The sequence below is a fragment of the Nicotiana sylvestris genome, chromosome 2 (genome assembly GCF_000393655.2).
Source record: "Nicotiana sylvestris chromosome 2, ASM39365v2, whole genome shotgun sequence".
Lineage (NCBI taxonomy): Eukaryota > Viridiplantae > Streptophyta > Magnoliopsida > Solanales > Solanaceae > Nicotiana > Nicotiana sylvestris.
The window spans coordinates 18,800,398-18,818,240 of NC_091058.1; the positions used below are offsets into that span (position 1 = coordinate 18,800,398).

Sequence of the window (17,843 nt, forward strand, 5' to 3'; positions counted from 1 at the left end):
GAAATTTCTTCATACCAATATTATGTACCATACTCCACGGGCATAGTAGAGTATATTTATGAAGTTAGATTTGTATTTAAACATCTATTTATAAAATCCTAGAAGCTAGTCTTGAAATTGAAAAGTTGGTTGGTAAGAATGATGAATAGTGATGGGGGTTGTTTGAACGATATTATTTTGAGTTTAATAGTGGAATGACTAGATTCCATAACAAGTTTAATAAATAAGTTGGAGTTAAAATTCAAGGATAGTCATTCAAATAATCAAATGAGGATTTTTGTTAAACTTAAAGATTAGATTTAAGTGTTAGACATTTAGTTGGTTTAGTAGGTATCGTTGTGATTCGTTCTTGAATTATGTGAGTTCATATATGTAGATCGTGACTCATTGGTGTTATTGGATCATTTGTGATAAGGTTGGAAGCAATTTAAGGTACGTTGAAACTTACTACCCTCTGAACTTTTCTCCAAACTCATATCGAAACACGATTAAACTGAGTTTCAAAATGCGAGTCCTAGCTTGTGGGTACGAGTGAGTTGGGATTTTACCATTCTTGCATCATATAAGATATAAGTGATATGAATATTATTTTCCTGAAATGTTGTATCTTAATTAAAGAAAAAAAAAACTAAATAAATAATGAATAGCACTTGTAGTATTTTGAAATCAAAATACATGAGTTGTAAAATATCTTGGATATAGCTATTCTCAAATAGTTGATTTGGCTATAAATATCATCATTGATAAATGTAAAGGTTTTGGGAGTTACTTAAATTCACCAAGATTGACCTTGGACATTTTTCCTCATTAGGTCATGAAACTACACGTGCCGATGTAGGCGTAGAACCTACCTTACGGTTGGGGACTACGGTAGAGTACTTCTCATTATGGTACTATTGTGCTACTTTATTAGCATGGTTGAGTCGATTCGTGCGGCACAACGATGAAACGACCTGAGCAAGTAGGGTATATGATACTTGCCGCTAGGTACATAACCTAGTTGACCTTCTTTCATGTTGGTGATGGTATAGTGCTCCCGGTAAATGAAAAATCTAACATGATTTTGCAAAGATCAATGATAAAGGAAGACTTTGAAATATGTTTTACCATATTATTTCATTGTACTTTTTAAATTATTAATTGATATGAATACTTCTTTCTTGATATCAATTATTATTGCATATCTTATGTCTTCTTAAATTATTTTTGGGGAATGGTTCATGATTCGTACTAGGCATGTGGAGCTTAGGCCTTTCGGCCACATTTCTATTTTCTATTTTCAGGGACTGGACCTGAGCAACTTGGACCGTATGGATAGGGTAGCTCTACATTTTCCGTTGATGTTAGTTGGTGAGACTCCACACATGTATTTGTGGAGGACTTTATTATATTAATATCCTTTTGAGGAATCGGGCTATGCCTTGGCTGACTATTCCAGTTGGTGTCATAGAGATTCCATAGACAACAATTGTATTCATTTTGGGTTGTAATCCTATGGTTACTTACATGGCGTGCATGAACGAAATTTTCTTTTATCATTATGAAGCTTTACCTTCAAAGGAAAATATTTACTTAAAGACATTATTCATGTTTTGCGTATATCTTAAAATGATTGAAATTGAAGAGCCTTTCACATCCTCCTATTAAACATATAGATGTGTATTAATCTATAGGATGGTTCACTCGGGTCGGGTAGAATACCAGGTGCCGGTCACATAGTTTTAGGGCGTGACAAACTTGGTATCAGAGCCCTAGGTTCTAATTCGAGTCCTAGGAAATCTATGAAATCGTGTCTGGTAGAGTTCTCTTTATTGGTATGTTGTGCACCATACTTATATATCGAGAAGGCTATATGGACATTATAAGAATATTTCACTCTTTCTTCTTATTCTAGAATCATGCAATAAAACTAAGAAATATTTCCTAACTCGTGTGCTATATCAATTGGCAGAAGATGGTGAACACGCGTGGCGGTAATATGAATCGAGAAGTTGCTCCTATACCTGATGCGGCTTCAGGAGGGGTACCCGCTAGACCTAGGGGCCGACCTCCGAAGGCTGCAATAGCGCGGACTGTGCCAGTTCCAATGGCTCCAAGGATGGTCCAGGAGCTCGAGGAAGAAGTTGATGAGGCACCTGCTCCACCTCCAGAACCAAATCACTTGGAAAAGACCCTCACTGATATTAAAAAAGGCTATGGATACTTTTGATGACCTTATGGCTATGCAGACCCAACAGAACCTTCAAGTGGGTATTCAGGCACTCCAATAAGGAGGGATGAGAGCACCAACGGTTGAGGACATGCCACATTTGGCCATGAAATTTGTGAGACTTGAGCCGCCAGTTTTCACTGGTACAAATCCCACTGCAGACCCTCAGGACTTTTTAGAGGAAGTTGAGAAAGCTACTACTTTGCTGGGAGTTAAAGACTACTGAGTGGTTCGATTGGCAACCTACCAGTTGAAAGACATTGCTGACCTCTGGTTCAAAGGGGTAGAGAAAAGTCGACCGGAGGATGCACCTCCAATAATTTGGGTAGAATTTAAGAAGATCTTCATTAAGAAGTGGTTACCACCAAGAGTGAGAGCCGCCCTTGCGATATTGTTTGAGACCTTAAAGTAGGATACCATGACCGTCCTTGAGTATAACATCAAATTCTAGAAGTTATCCCGTTATGATCCCCACCTCATCCCCACCGAGGATGAAAAGATTGATTGCTTTGCTCGTGGCTTGATTTCGGGCATCAGAAAAGATACGGCTAGTGGGAGAAGGAACACTTCCTTTACTGACTTTGTAGGTTTAGCAATGGATCTCGAGAGGATTCATCAGAAGGAGAGGGATAATAGGGAGCATAACAAAAAGGCTTAGAATTTTGGCACTTTCAGTGCAATGCCTAGTTCGGGCAAGGGGTAGAACAACAGAGGATCATCTGGACCACCGCAGTCTAGGATGCAGACAACTTTCAGTAGCCCTCTAGTGGCATACAGTTCCGAACAAGGAGGGCAGTCTAGGTCCGTTCAGAGGGAGCATCGTACTGCACAGCAGGGTCAGATTAGTGTGGGTTCTCATCAGCATCAACCTAGTGTTACCAGGGGACCCCGTGGTCCGTGCTATGGATGCGGGTTGATGGGTCACATCCGAAAGTTTTGCCCTAATGGGCAACAGGGTTCGAGAGCTCACCCGATACCTTATATGGCTACTACTTCAGCTGCACCGCCCCCACCTATGGATAATGGGGCCCACAACAGCGCAATTCAGGAAATGTGCCACAGACAGCTGCTACTTCTCATGGAACTTATGCTCGTTTCTATGCCATACCTACTCGCCCTACTGTAGAGGCTTCAGATGCTGTCATCACATGTATACTTAGAGTTTGTGCTCTAGATTCTTATGCTCTTATGGATCCTCGATCTACTTTTTCCTATGTTACTCCGTACTTTGCTTTAGATTTTGGCATAGAGCCAGAATAACTATTTGAACCATTTTCTGTGTCGACTCCGGTGGGAGATCCTGTTATTGCCTCCCACATTTATAAGGGTTGTGTAATCATAATCCAAGATCGAGAGACTACTATAGACCTTATTGAACTAGAAATGGTTGACTTTGATATGATTATGGGGATGGATTGGTTATACAAGTGTTATGCCATTCTTCATTGTCGTGCTAAAGTGGTCATATTTAGTTTCCTACTGAGCCAGTTCGTGAGTGGAAAGGCAATATTGTTGAGCCTCGAGGTAAATTTATTTCATACCTTAAGGCGAAGAAGATGATCACGAAGGGATGTCTTTATCATTTAGTCAGAGTCATTGACACAACTACGGAGGTAACAAGCATTCAGTCTGCGACAGTTGTTAATGAGTTTCCTGATGTTTTTCCTGATGAGCTTCCGGGTATCCCACCAGATCGGATCATCAACTTTGGGATAGATGTGGTGCCAGATACTCAGCCAATATCTATTCCCCCATACCGAATGGCTCCAGCAGAATTAAGAGAATTGAAGGAGCAATTGAAAGATTTACTGGATAAAGGGTTTATTAGACCTAGTGTATCACCTTGGGGTGCGCTAGTGCTATTTTTGAAAAAGAAAGATGCATCTTTGAGGATGTGTATTGACTACAGGCAACTTAACAAAGTGATCATCAAGAATAGGTACATACTACCTCGGATAGATGACTTGTTTGACTAGTTGCAAGGAGAAAAGTTCTTCTCAAAGATTGATTTAAGGTAGGGGTATCATCAATTGAAGATTCGAGAGAAGGATATTCCCAAAACAGCCTTTCAGACTCGCTACGGGCATTATGAATTTTTGGTGATGTCATTTGGACTAACAAATGCACCCGCGGCCTTTATGGATCTAATGAATCAAGTTTTCAAACCAGATCTTGATAGATTCGTGATTGTTTTCATTGATGACATATTAGACTATTCGCGAAGTCAAGAAGAGCATGCCAATCATTTGAGAATAGTGTTGCGAACGCTTTTGGAGAATGAGTTATATGCCAAATTCTCTAAGTATGAATTTTGGCTCGAATCCGTGGCCTTCTTGGGTCATGTAATATCTCGTGAAGGTATTAAGGTTGATCCTCAAAGATTGAAGCGGTTAAGAGTTGACCTCGACCAACTACACCGACGGAGATCCACAATTTCTTGGGATTAGCGGATTACTATCAGCGGTTTGTTGAAGGATTTTTACTCTTGCATCTCCGTTAACCAAGTTGACGCAGAAAGCAGTGAAGTTTCAGTGGTCGGATGCTTGTGAGAGAAGTTTTCAAGAGTTGAAGGCTAGATTGACTACGGTGCCAGTGTTGACATTGCTAACAGGTTTGGGTGACTTTATGGTCTACTGTGATGCCTCTAGAGTTGGGTTGGTTTGTGTCTTGATGCAGAAAGGTAAGGTTATCTCTTATGCTTCTAGACAGTTGAAGATCCATGAGAAGAACTATCCAACCCATGACTTGGAACTTGTCGCGGTTGTTTTTGCTTTGAAAATCTGGCGGTATTACTTGTACAGTGAGCATTGTGAAGTATACACTGACCATAAAAGCTTGCAATATATATTCAAGCAGAGGGAATTAAACTTGAGGCAAATTAGATGGTTAGAACTATTGAAGGATTATGATTTAAGCATTCATTACCATCTGGGAAAGGCGAATGTCGTAGCCGACGCACTAAGCCGAAAGTCAGGAGGTACCTTAGCACATTTATCGATAAGTAAAGAGCTAGCCGCTTGTGCCATAGCACGTTCCTCTCTTATTGAGCGTGTCAAGGCTAAGCAATTTGAAGATCCAAATTTGGTCAATATTCGAAATAGTGTAAAATCTAAAGAAATCCTTGCATTTTCTCTTGATGAGGATGGGGCGTTGAAGATGAATGGTCACTTGTGTGTACCAGATGTTGATGGGCTTCGTAATGAAATTATGGATGAGGCACACAGTTCAAGATATTCTATACATCCAGGGTCTACAAAAATGTACAAAGACTTGCGGGAGACCTATTGGTGTAATCAGATGAAGGAAAATATTTCGGACTTCGTGGTTAGATGTTTAAATTGCCAGCAAGTAAAGGCTAAGCATCAAAGACCTGGTAAGTTGGCTCAAAATATTGAGATTCCACTTTAGAAGTGGGAGATGATTAATATGGACTTTGTTGTGGGTTTTCCTCGCACTCACTTGAAGCATGACTCTATTTGGGTGATTGTAGACCGACTTACGAAGTCGGCGCATTTCTTACCAGTAAATTTGACTGACACGGCACCACGGTATGCTAAGTTGTACTTGAAAGAAATTGTCCGACTTCACAGGATTCCAACTTCCATTATATCTGATAGAGAGGCCCAATTTACTGCTCATTTTTGGCAGTCCTTTCAAGAAAGATTGGGTACAAGTGTCAATTTGAGTACCACTTTCCATCCATAGACTGACAGACAAGCTGAAAAAACTATTCAGACACTTAAGGATATGTTGTGGTCTTGTGTCCTTGATTTTGGTGGGAACTGGGATGAACACTTACCTCTGATCGAATTTGCCTACAATAATAGCTATCATGCTAGTATCCAGATGGCTCCATATGAAGCTTTGTACGGACGACGTTGTAGATCACTTATTGGATGGTTTGAGCTGACAGAGGTAGGACTACTTGGTCCCTATCTTGTACATGATGCCTTAGAGAAGGTGGCTTTGATTCAACAACAGCTTAAGACTGCACAAAGTCGACAAAAAGGCTATACAGATGTACATTGACCTAAGTTGGAGTTCAAGGAGGGTGATCAAGTATTCTTGAAAGTATCACCAATGAAGGGCGTTATGAGATTCGGGAAGAAGGGCAAGCTAAGTCCTAGATTCATTGGCCCATATCGTATCTTGAAAAGGATTGGGGAAGTAGCCTATAAGCTGGAGTTACCTGCATCGATGACTTTGGTTCATCCTGTTTTTCATGTATCGATGCTACGAGGGTATGTGCATGATCATGCTCACATCGTCTCACTAGAAGTAGTAGAAATAAATGACGGCTTAACTTATGACGAAGAACCTGTTGAGATTCTTGATAGGCAAGTTCGTAGGTTGAGGACTAAAGACATAGCTTCAGTTAAAGTGTTATGGCATAATCATGACGTCGAGGAGGCTACTTGGGAGGCCGAGGAAGATATGAAAATTCGATATCCACACTTATTCGCAACTTCAGGTATGACTATTTTTTTAAAATTTTGAGTTTAGAGTTTATTATAATTTACTTCCATGGGGCAAGTGATTGATTGATTTATCTATTGCACATGGTTGTTAGACATATCTTATGTCGATAAATTTAATTGTTGTGATGTTGGGAGAGGCTAAGTACTGATGTCCGGAGATATATGAAATTGCGGATACATTCATTAAGGTAGTTGTGTTGAGTTGAGCCATGTAAGGCCTTTTATATTGTATTCTTATAACTCGTTATAAGGTTGGAATTTTGGGATAAGCCTATTAACGAAGGAAACTCTACTGAAATTTTTTAAATTTTTTTTGGAGAGTTAGTCAAATTTTGAAGCCTTAAAGAGTTAAGGAGTAAGCAAAAGGCTCGGAGATTATGTTTTTAGACTTTAACACGACAAGAAATTTACATTCGAGGACGGATATTTCTAAGTGGGGGAGAATGTAAAGCCCCGTAAATTCTTTTAGTTAACTCCTACTAATTTTGAGCTTGAGAATGCAATGTAATTAAATCTGAGCTACGTGATTATTTGAGTGGAACAAAGCTATTGGAATTCTTAGGTACAATATCAATAGTTAATCATTGAATTAGTGGATGTTACAAGGTCATCAAATGCATTTGGAGCATTTCAAGCTTCTATTCATAAGTGCTGAAATTTTGAGAATTCAATGGTATGTAACCAACTTGAAGAGTTGGAATTTAATAAGGAAAACAAGGATTTAAAATCCTAGTCTTAATATGTCAACGAGAAAGGATTTAGAAAACTAGGAAAAGTGGTTGGCCAATAAAGAGACAAGTAGGGGACAATGGAATTAATTAAATAACAAGGATAAGGAAATAATGGAAGTAATTATGAAAGACAAAAGTAAGTGGGAAATAGAATGATTAAAGTTGAAGACCAAAATGTTCATTTTGTGATGGAATAAATTAGAACCCAGTGAAGGCGTGCAACTCAACACCCGAAATTTAGAATCCACAGCTGATGTTTTTGTAGGCATTTTGTAAAGGGAGAGATTATATTATATTTGACTTGGTCTTGGGGATTAGAGAGAAGGAGCAGCTATTTATAATTAATACATCTTCAAGGTAAGAATTAAATGCCTTTCTTTGATAAATTTAATTCATTTATTATATCTTTTAACCCTCCAACATCGTGGGGTTCATAAATTTTTGAAGATAATCTCAAGGACATTTCAAGAAACTCAAATCTTGAAACTTTTAGGGTTTGACAAAGAGGTAATTTCTTCACTCCAATCTTATGTACCATACTCCACGGGCGTAGTAGAGTATATTTATGAAGTTAGATTTGTATTTAAACATCTATTCATAAAACCCTAGAAGCTAGTCTTGAAATTGAAAAGTTGGTTGGTAAGAATGATGAATAATAATGGGTGTTGTTTGAACGATGTTATTTTGAGTTTATAGTGGAAGGACTAGATTCCATAACAAGTTTATTGAATAAGTTGGAGTTAAAATTCAAGGATTGTCATTCAAATAATCAAATGAAGATTTTTGTTAAACTTACAAGATTGGATTTAAGTGTTAGACACTTAATTGGTTTAGTAGTATCGTTGTGATTCGTTCTTGAATTATGTGAGTTTGTATATGTAGATCGTGACTCATTGGAGTTATTGGATCATTTGTGATAAGGTTGGAAGCAATTTGAGGTACGTTGAAACTTACTACCCTCAGAATTTTTCTCCAAACTCATATCGAAACACGATTAAACTGAGTTTCAAAATGTAAATCCTAGCTTGTGGGGACGAGTGAGTTGGGATTTTACCATTCTTGCATCATAAAATATTTAAGTAATATGAATACTATTTTCCTGAAATGTTGTATCTTAATTAAAAAAAACTAAATAAATAAGGAATAGCACTTGTAGTAATTTGAAATGAAAATACATGAGTTGTAAAATATCCTGGATATAAATATTCTCAAATAGTTGATTTGGCTATAAATATCATTATTTATAATATAAAGGTTTTGGGAGTTACTTAAATTCACCGAGATTGACCTTGGACATTTTTCCTCATTAAGTTATGAAACTACACGTGCCGGTGTAGGCGTAGAACCTACCTTACGATTGGGGACTACGACAGAGTACTTCCCATTAGAGGTACTATTGTGCTACTTTATTAGCATGGCTGAGTCGATTCGTGCAGCACAATGATGAGACGACCTGACCAAGTAGGGTATATGTTACTTGCCGCTATGTACATAACCTAGTTAACCTTCTCTCGTGTCGGTGATGGTATAGTGCTCCCGGTAAATGAAAAATCTAACATGATTTTTCAAAGATCAATGATAAAGGAAGACTTTGAAATATGTTTTGTCATATTATTTTATTGTACTTTTTAAATTGTTAATTGATATGAATACTTCTTTTTTGATATCGATTATTATTGCATATCTTATGTCTTCTTAAATATCGTCCTATTTTCCTTTTGGGGAACGGTTCATGATTCGTACTAGGCATGTGGAGCTTAGGCCTTTCGGCCACATTTCTATTTTCTATTTTCAGGGGCTGGACCTGAGCAACTTGAACCGCTTGGATAGGGCAGCTCTACATTTCCCCATTGACGTTATTTGGTGAGACTTCACGTTTGTATTTCTGGAGGACTTTATTATATTAATATCCTTTTAAGCAACCGGGTTATGCCTTGGCTGACTGTTTCAGTTCATGTCATAGAGATTCCATAAACAACAGTAGTATTCATTTTGGGTTGTAATCCTATGGTTACTTACATGGTGTGCATGAACGAAATTTTCTTTTATCTTTATGAAGCTTTGCCTTCAAAGGAAAATATTTACTTAAAGACATTATTCATGTTTTGCGTATATCTTAAAATGATTGAAATTGAAGAGCCTTTCACATCCTCCTATTAAACATATAGATGTGTATTAATCTATAGGATGGTTCACTCAGGTCGGGTAGAATACTAGGTGCCGGTCACATAGTGTTAGGGCGTGACACATGAGGCAAAGGATTTCACCTCTCACACACTTGCAGATCAAAAGATAATATTCTCTCAAGTGCTAGCTACCATCTCTCTCAAGAACAAAGTTGTTGTAACCTCAAAGACCGGATTCAAAGATTGAAGATATCTTAAGTCCTTAGGTTTGTTGAGTCTTTGTCATTTTGTTCTTCATTTGTAATCCTACACTACTTTCAAGGAGTGTCTTTGTAGGAAATATTTAAACCACTGTTTGATTTAGTTTCTTGACTTGAGTTAGTCAAATTTTGTTACTTTGTAATAGATTTATTACAAAGTGCTTATAATAAAGTTATTGTAAGGAGTGAGAGATTAAGAGTTTAATTCCTAGATTGCAATAGGTTTTAATCTGAAGTTTGTTCGGTTTAGTGGAGTTGAAATCCTACTAGGGTAGGTCGTGGTTTTTAATCTCCTGAGCAAGAATTTTTCCACGTAAATATCACGTGTTCTTTATTTATTGCTGATTTACTGTGGGAACAGATAGAGAACCTAGTTCCCTATACTGTTTGGTTTTATAGTCTTTTGCTTATTGTGGGAACTGATAGAGAACCTAGTTCTCTATATAGTTTGGTAGACTCCTAATTCCTATCAATTGGTATCAGAGCAGGTTCTTTCTAAAAGGTTAACACCTAGAAAGGATCTACATGGCTACTCCACTAAACTTCAAGGAAGGACAATCAACATCCAGACAACCAAGATTCAACGACCAATACTATGGTTGGTGGAAAACAAGAATGCATGACTTCATAATTGTTGAGGACTCCGAGCTTTGGGACGTGATTTGTGATGGTCCCTTTGTCCCTATGAAGGCTGTTGGAGAGGGAAAAAGGACTATTCCAAAAACAAAAAAAGAATACAATGGTGGTGACCGAAAAGCTGTTGAGAAGAACTTCAAGGCAAAGAAGATTCTTGTGTGCGGTATTGGACCAGACGAGTATAATCGTATCTCGGCATGTGAATCTGCCAAGGAAATCTGGGAATCTCTTCAAATGGTTCACGAGAGAACTACTCAGGTAAAGCAGTCCAAAATAGATATGCTTACAACTGAGTATGAACTCTTTAAAATGAAAGAGGATGAGTTCATTCAAGAGATGCATACATATTTTACCTCCATAATTAATGATCTTTATTTACTTGGTGAAATCATTCCAACCAACAAGCTGGTCTGGAAGATACTCGGTGTTTTACTAGGTTCTTGGGAGAGCAAGGTTAATGTTATCACTGAAGCCAAAGACATGCACAAGCTGATTGTTGACGAGCTTATTCGAAATCTCAAAACATATGAGATGAAGAGAAAGAAGGATCTTAAAAGAAGAGATCCCAAGTAGGAGAGGAACCTGGTTCTCAAAGCTTCCCACACTGACTAAAGTAGTGATGAATCTGACATGATGTATCTCGCTCGAAGATTTCAAATGATGGTTCGTAAAAATGGTGGGATCCCAAAAAAAGGAAGTTTCAGCAAGAATTTCAAAGGAAATGACTGTTGTCATAAGTATGGAAAACATGAACACTTCATTAAAGACTCCCCTCTTCATAAGCATGATAATTACAAAACCAACACTGATAAGGCGGCTAAGAGGAACCAGGTCCCTGACAGAAAATTCAATGCTGCTGACAACATGGTGAAGCAAGCTTAGGCTGACTGGGGAAATTCCTCCAGCGAATCTGAAGGTGAGGACGACCAAGGAGATGTATCTATGATGGTTGTTGACAATGAATCTTCAAAATATGAGCCAATCTTCGTACTCATGGCTAAATTTGATGATGATGAGGACAAGGAGGAAGAAGAGGTAAGTTTTCTTGATGTTCAAAGAAATTTAAAAACTTACTCTATGAAAAAATTGATGTCCTTAGCAAATGGGTTGATTGATGCCTATCATAGCCTCATTAATGAGAAAAATGCTCTAATTGAAGAAATTGGTGACATAGAACAAGAGGGGACAATATGTTAGTTTTTATTGTATATTTGAAGAAACATAAGGGAGAAGTAACCATAGAAAATACCTTGTTGAAAAACCAAATTAAAAAATGGATGGATACCCCTAAAGCAAAAGAAGTTGCTAGTGAGGCTCAACTTGAGCTTGAGAGTGAACTTAAGAAAGTTAAAACAAGTCTTGTTGTTGAGCTTGAAAATAATAGATAACTTTAGGAGGATCTGGAAAGGGTTAAAAATGATCTTGATAAGTCACTTAAATGGATTCAGTCCTCTGATATAATAACGTCTATATACAAGAGTAATGGTAGAAACTGGCAAGGAATCGGGTTCCAAAAGGTTAAAACCTCGTATAATCCCCATAGCAAGTATGTAATTGTGGCTGATAATAGGTTGTGCACTCATTATGGTCAAACTGGTCATTACAAAGACTCTTATAAATTTAAAATTCAGTCTTTATAGAAAAATAAAGTTTTTGTTGAAAAGAAGCATACTATTTAGGAACCTGGTCCTCTGAGAGGAAAATATATGTTGCCTGGATGGGCGAAAAGAAGTTTGATCCGCCCATTCTATTTTTATAAGGGACCCAAATTGAAATTGAAAATGTGTACCATGTGAATGGCTTGAACTATAGTTTGTTGAGTGTGTCTCAAATCTGTGATAAGGGAAAATGGAGTGAAGTTCTTGTACAAATCTTGCACTGTCACCAATCTTAAAACTAGTGAAGTGGTGTTGATAGCCAAAAAGTTCAAGAACATCTATGTTGCAGACCTTGATTCACTGAATGATGGTGATCTAACATGCCTAAGTGTCATTGATGGTGATGTTGAGTTATGGCGCAGATGGCTGGGGCATGTGAGTTTTTATTTGCTAAACAAGTTGGTTATGGAGGACCTGGTTCGTGGGCTGAAGCAGTCAACATTGCCTGCTACTTGATTAACATGTGCATGATCAGGTCCCTTTTCGAGAAGTCTCTCCATGAACTGATCAATGGGAGAAAACCCAAGCTGACTTACTTGAGAGCCTTTGGATTTTTCTCAACAATGGCGACAAAGGGTCATATAACAAAGAAGATGAAGATGGACAATTGACAAATGCTCCCGGTGAAGCTATAAATATTGCAAATTGAAAGACTAATTTGATGTGTCAGGTAAAGCAGAGCGATGAAGAAGATGCAGCGGAATCTCCAAAAGGCACAGAGGAACCTGGTCCCTCTATCACCTTGACTGAAGCTGAACATAGGGTTGCTGATGTTGCATCAGGTACTCCTAATGCAGAACAAAGAAGTGGAAGTCATAATTATGTTGATGTCAATGATGTTTCAAAAATGGAGGAACCTGGTCCATCAAATTCTGAAGTTTTAGTACTTCATGGAGTTGCTGAAAAGATTTGAGATGGAGAATGCTAAGACCATTGATACACTTATTGCCACTACTACTTGTCTAGACATGGACGAACCTCGCTTTCCTGTCAATGAAACTATATATAGGGGTATCATTGGATCTCCTCTATACTTGACTGTTAGCAAACCTAATATTGTTTTTAGTGTTGGGTTGTGCTCTAGGTTCCAATCAAGCCCAAAAGAATCTAACTTGAAGGTTTCCAAAAGAATTTTGAGGTATCCTAAGGGAACGTAGGACCTGGTCCCCTTCTATTCTTCAGGAGATAATTTTGACTTGGTTGGATATGCTGATGCTGATTATGTTGGATATCTGGTGGATCGAAAGAGAACATCTGGAATGGCACATTTTCTGGGGTCATGTTTGATCTCTTAGGTACAAGAAACAAAACTCTGCGGCTTTTTCTACTATTGAAGCTGAATATGTGGATGTTGCCTCTTGTTGTGCTCAACTGATATAGATCAAGCAACAACCAGAAGATTTGGGTGTGTTTACAGATCGTATGCCATTGTTGTATGATAACACAAGTGCTCTAATCATGGCAAATAACCCAGTACAACACAAGGGGACACAACACATTAATGTGTGACATCACTTTTTAAGGGATAAATGTTAAAAAGGGTCTGATTTGTATGAAGTTCTAGAAGACGGAGAACCAGGTAGCAAACATCTTCATCAAGGCGCTGAGCAGGGAACATTTTGAAAGAAATCGTCTAGAGTTGGGGTTGATTAAGCTCAACTAAGGACTTGGTACCTCGATGATTGGCTATGTTAAGAAGGAAAGATACAATGCTAAAAGTATTTTTCGGCAACATCTAACTCAGATCTATACTTTTACGGGTATACACACATGGCAGTTTTGGGACAAAACAAGTAAGAGTGACATTGCACTTTTAGAAGTCTTTGCTCAGATTTTCAAAAACCCTCAAGGAACCTGGTTTCTGCGACTCAGGTTAATAGTCCCTCCAATATTTATATGCCTTTTTAATCTGCTGAAGTGTCATGTCATTAAATTATTCCCGCCTCTCTCCTAATTTTTGAAGTCCAAAATGTTAAAACTTTTTCTGAACAAACATGTTGCCCCAAAAAATCACTTCCCTCTCTTACACCCAACCAAAACTGATTCTTTTCTTCAAAACCAAAATCAAACTTGTCTTAAAAAGAATCCTTCTCTCTAAATATGCCATAAGTGAACCCAACTCTATCACTTTCCAAGGTGTTGATCAAGGAACATTTGGAAAGAAATCGTCTGGAGTTGGGGTTGATTAAGCTCAACTAAGGACCTGGTCCCTCGATAGTTGGCTATGTTAAGAAGGAAAGGTACAATGCTAAAAAGTATTTTTCGGCAACATCTAACTCAAATCTATACTGTTACAAGTATACACACATGGCAGTTTTAGGACAAAACAAGTAAGAGTGACATTGCACTTTTAGAAGTCTTTGCTCAGATTTTCAAAAACCCTCAAGGAACCTAGTTCCTGCGACTCAGGTTAGTAGTCTCTCCAATACTTATATACCTTTTTAATCTGCTGAAGTGTCATGTCATTATATTATTTCGCCTCTCTCCTAATTTTTGAAGTCTAAAACGTTAAACTTTTTCTGAACTGACACGTTGCCCCTAAAAATCACTTCCTTCTCTTACACCCAACCAAAACTGATTCTTTACTTCAAAACCAAAATTAATCTTGTCTTAACAGAATCCTTCTCTCCAAATATGCCATAAGTGAACCCAACTCTGTCACTTTCCAAAATCCTAACTCCATCTGAATCAAAATCCCAACAAGTCTTTGGTAGATTTTGATGGGATTTTAACTGAAAGGGAACAGGGTAGAGCTAATATTCTAGAGCGTGAGGCTGAAATTATTGTTGGGTTTGTAGAAGTATTGAAGGATAGAGAAATTGTTGAATGTGCTGCAAAAAGGCGAACTGAATGAATGGCCTGATCCATCAAGTCCTTCTCAGGATGTTAATTCTAGTGTTGATCTTTTTCTTTTTGAGTTCTGTGTTTAAACTAACTTCCGATCCAGTGAAAAGGATTGATGAAAAGTAGGTTGATTGATGATAAAGTGGTGTGACTTGCTAATGTGGTGATTGTGAAGGATAGAATAAAGTGGAAAAATCTTCACTTGTGAAAAAAAAATTGAGAAAAAAAGGTTGGTTAAGAAAGATGCAACAAATGATAAGGGTGAACAGATTGAGAAGAAGAAGAGGGAGACATGGCCGCTCAGGGAAAGAAAGGGTAGCGTGGGTAAGGAACCTGGTTCCTTACAGAATCAAAAGATTGAGTTATCGGGTTTGGAGAGGTAGAAGACTCTGAAGCCTCAAAAGTGCTATTAGGCAGAGTGCTGATATTGCTGAAAAATGGAGGAACTTCTTGGCATTGCTGAGTTCCAAAAATAGAATCACCTCTTTGTTCCTCCAAGTCCCAATGTTTAGGAAGAAGTAAAAACTTCTATGTTGTATGTGATACTATGATACTATATGTGCATGGAACTGAGTTTGTTCTTGATGAGAAGAAGCTTGGGGAGATTCTTGGTGATCTGGTTGATGGTTCAGCCTGCTCAGATAGGTAGAGAACCAGGTCCCCGTGGACCCTTTGCAGAATAGAATGCTAAGTTGAAGGGTGAGAATGAAAGATTGAGGAAATAGATGGAGGACCTAAGAGAGCATATGATCCTTGATCAAAGGATTGTGAATGAACGAATGGACAAGCTCATCAATGCCTTAGCCCCTTACTTTTCTTCCTGTCTAGTGATCCATGTCTTTCACTCCTTCCAAATTCCCTTAAATTCCTGTCTTCTTTTAATTCCTATTTTTGATGATATTAGTACTTTAGTTGTTTATATTGTCATATTCTGTATTGTTGAAACTACCATGTTTTTATTATAATTACTCTACTATGGGCATTCATTCTATTTTGTGCAATAACATGCACTTATTGTTCTTGTTATTGTTTATGTTGTGTTGCCCAAATGACATAAGTTAATGTTATTGAACTTCTTTTTGGTTGTGCTTCTTCTGTTATTTTTTTCAATGATGCTAAAAGGGGAAAGTTATATAGGTGTCAACATGGGGGAGGAACAGAATCGAATTGATATGTTGTGTTGTGCATAAAAGATAGCTTTGCTTCGCAGGGGGAATGTTGCTGATAACATGTTGATTATAGGTCTGATCCGCAGGGAAACATGTGAGGAATCTGGTTCTCAAGGAAAACATTAATTTTGGGTTTGTTATCATCAAAAAGGGGGAAATTGCTCTAAGTTATGATGTTTCATGTTTTGATGATTTGTCAAACGTTCTCAAGGAACCAAGTACGGAACAGATGTGACCAGTACATGTAAAGAATCTGATTCTAATGGGGAATAGAAATTCTAAGTTTGCCATCATCAAAAAGGGGAAATTGATAAGTTATGCTATTTTATATTTTGATGATTTGCCAAACAATCTCAAGGAACCAGTTGTGATCAGTTCCTTTGGTCTGGTTCTCATGTGAATATGGCTGATTCGTAGGGGGAAGAATGTGAAGATCTGGTTCTTAGGGAGAATATCAATTCTAAGTTTGTCATCATCAAAAAGGGGGAGTTGATAAGTTATGCGTCTTTTGTTTTGATGATTTGACAAGCTTTATGAGAGAACAAGATAAAGAACCTGATACAATTAGTTCCCTTGCGTTCAAAGTAACTAGTCAGATGTCTGGTTCAATTCTCAATGAAATCAGATAAGGAAACAGCAAAGAAAACATATAGGAATCAGTTCCCCTGGTCGTCGTACAATCAACTCTACAGCTGTAAAAGCTGCTGCACTGTACCGTCTCGCAGACTAATGCACTGTACCGTCTGGCAGCAGTACAACCGCACAGTTGTAGCTTGCTAATGTCAAACTAAAGGGCACTTTATTGCATCCTCCTTGATAACATCACACACACATATTATCAACATGAGGCAAGAGATTTCATCTTTCACACACTTGCAAATCAAAAGATAATATTCTCTCAAGTGTTAGCTACCACCTCTCTCAAGAACAAAGCTACTGCAACCTCAAGTACCAGATCCAAAGATTGAAGATATTTTAAGTCCTTCGGCTTGTTGAGTCTTTGTTATTTTGTTCTTCATTTGTAATCCTACACTACTTTCAAGAAGTGTCTTTGTAGGATAGATTTAAACCACAGTTTGGTTAGTTTCTTGACTAGAGTTAGTCAAGTTTTGTTGCTTTGTAATAGAGTTATTACAAAGGGCATACAATAGAGTTATTGTAAGGGGTAAGGGATTAAGAGTTTAATTCCTAGATTGTAATAGGTTATAATATGAAGTTTGTTCGGTTTAGTGGAGTTGAAATCCTACTAGGATAGGTCGTGGTTTTTAATCCCTTGAGAAAGAAATTTTTCACGTAAATATCGCGTGTTCTTTATTTACTGCCGATTTACTGTGGGAACAAACAGAGAATCTGGTTCCCTATACTGTTTGGTTTTACGGTCTGTTGCTTATTGTGAGAACTAATTGAAAACCTGATTCTCTATACGATGGACTCTTAGTTTCTGTCAGCTAGTATTACTTTGGTATGCATGGTTGTAAGTTGTAACCCAATGAAGCAAGTAGATAATAAATGAAGTGATTTTAAAATTTCTGAACTTACATTCTCTTATAATCTATATGATTTACATTTTCTAAGAAGCTGCCACCATAATTTGTGCGAAAGGGGATGAACTTTAGATCATGTTTTTGACGAAAGTTACGAAGAGTGGGCATTATATAAATTAAATTATATTAATAATGTAAAAATTATTCTTAACTCTTTCAGTGTATATAATTTAAACCATTTTAAGAAA

The 17,843-nt window shown here is 37.6% G+C and overlaps 2 protein-coding genes across 2 annotated transcripts; both read left to right on the forward strand.

Annotated features, from left to right (window-relative positions):
* The first annotated feature begins 6,289 nt into the window (after positions 1–6,289).
* On the forward strand, positions 6,290–8,335 carry LOC138883148 (uncharacterized). Its single transcript, XM_070163812.1, has 2 exons — positions 6,290–6,680; positions 8,301–8,335. The coding sequence occupies exons 1-2, from the start codon at positions 6,290–6,292 to the stop codon at positions 8,333–8,335; spliced, it is 426 nt and encodes a 141-aa protein (XP_070019913.1).
* A 1,994-nt stretch (positions 8,336–10,329) lies between these two features.
* On the forward strand, positions 10,330–11,013 carry LOC138883155 (uncharacterized). The gene has a single exon (XM_070163818.1). It carries the CDS (start codon positions 10,330–10,332, stop codon positions 11,011–11,013), a length of 684 nt encoding a protein of 227 aa, XP_070019919.1.
* Positions 11,014–17,843: the final 6,830 nt, after the last annotated feature.

Excerpts from the sequence above, each read along its gene's own strand:
- LOC138883148 (XM_070163812.1), top strand. The coding sequence starts at position 6,290 with ATGAAGGGCGTTATGAGATTCGGGAAGAAGGGCAAGCTAAGTCCTAGA. Across the intron at positions 6,681-8,300 it reads ACACTTATTCGCAACTTCAG|ATCGTGACTCATTGGAGTTA; the intron begins GTATGACTATTT and ends TTGTATATGTAG.
- LOC138883155 (XM_070163818.1), top strand. The coding sequence starts at position 10,330 with ATGGCTACTCCACTAAACTTCAAGGAAGGACAATCAACATCCAGACAA.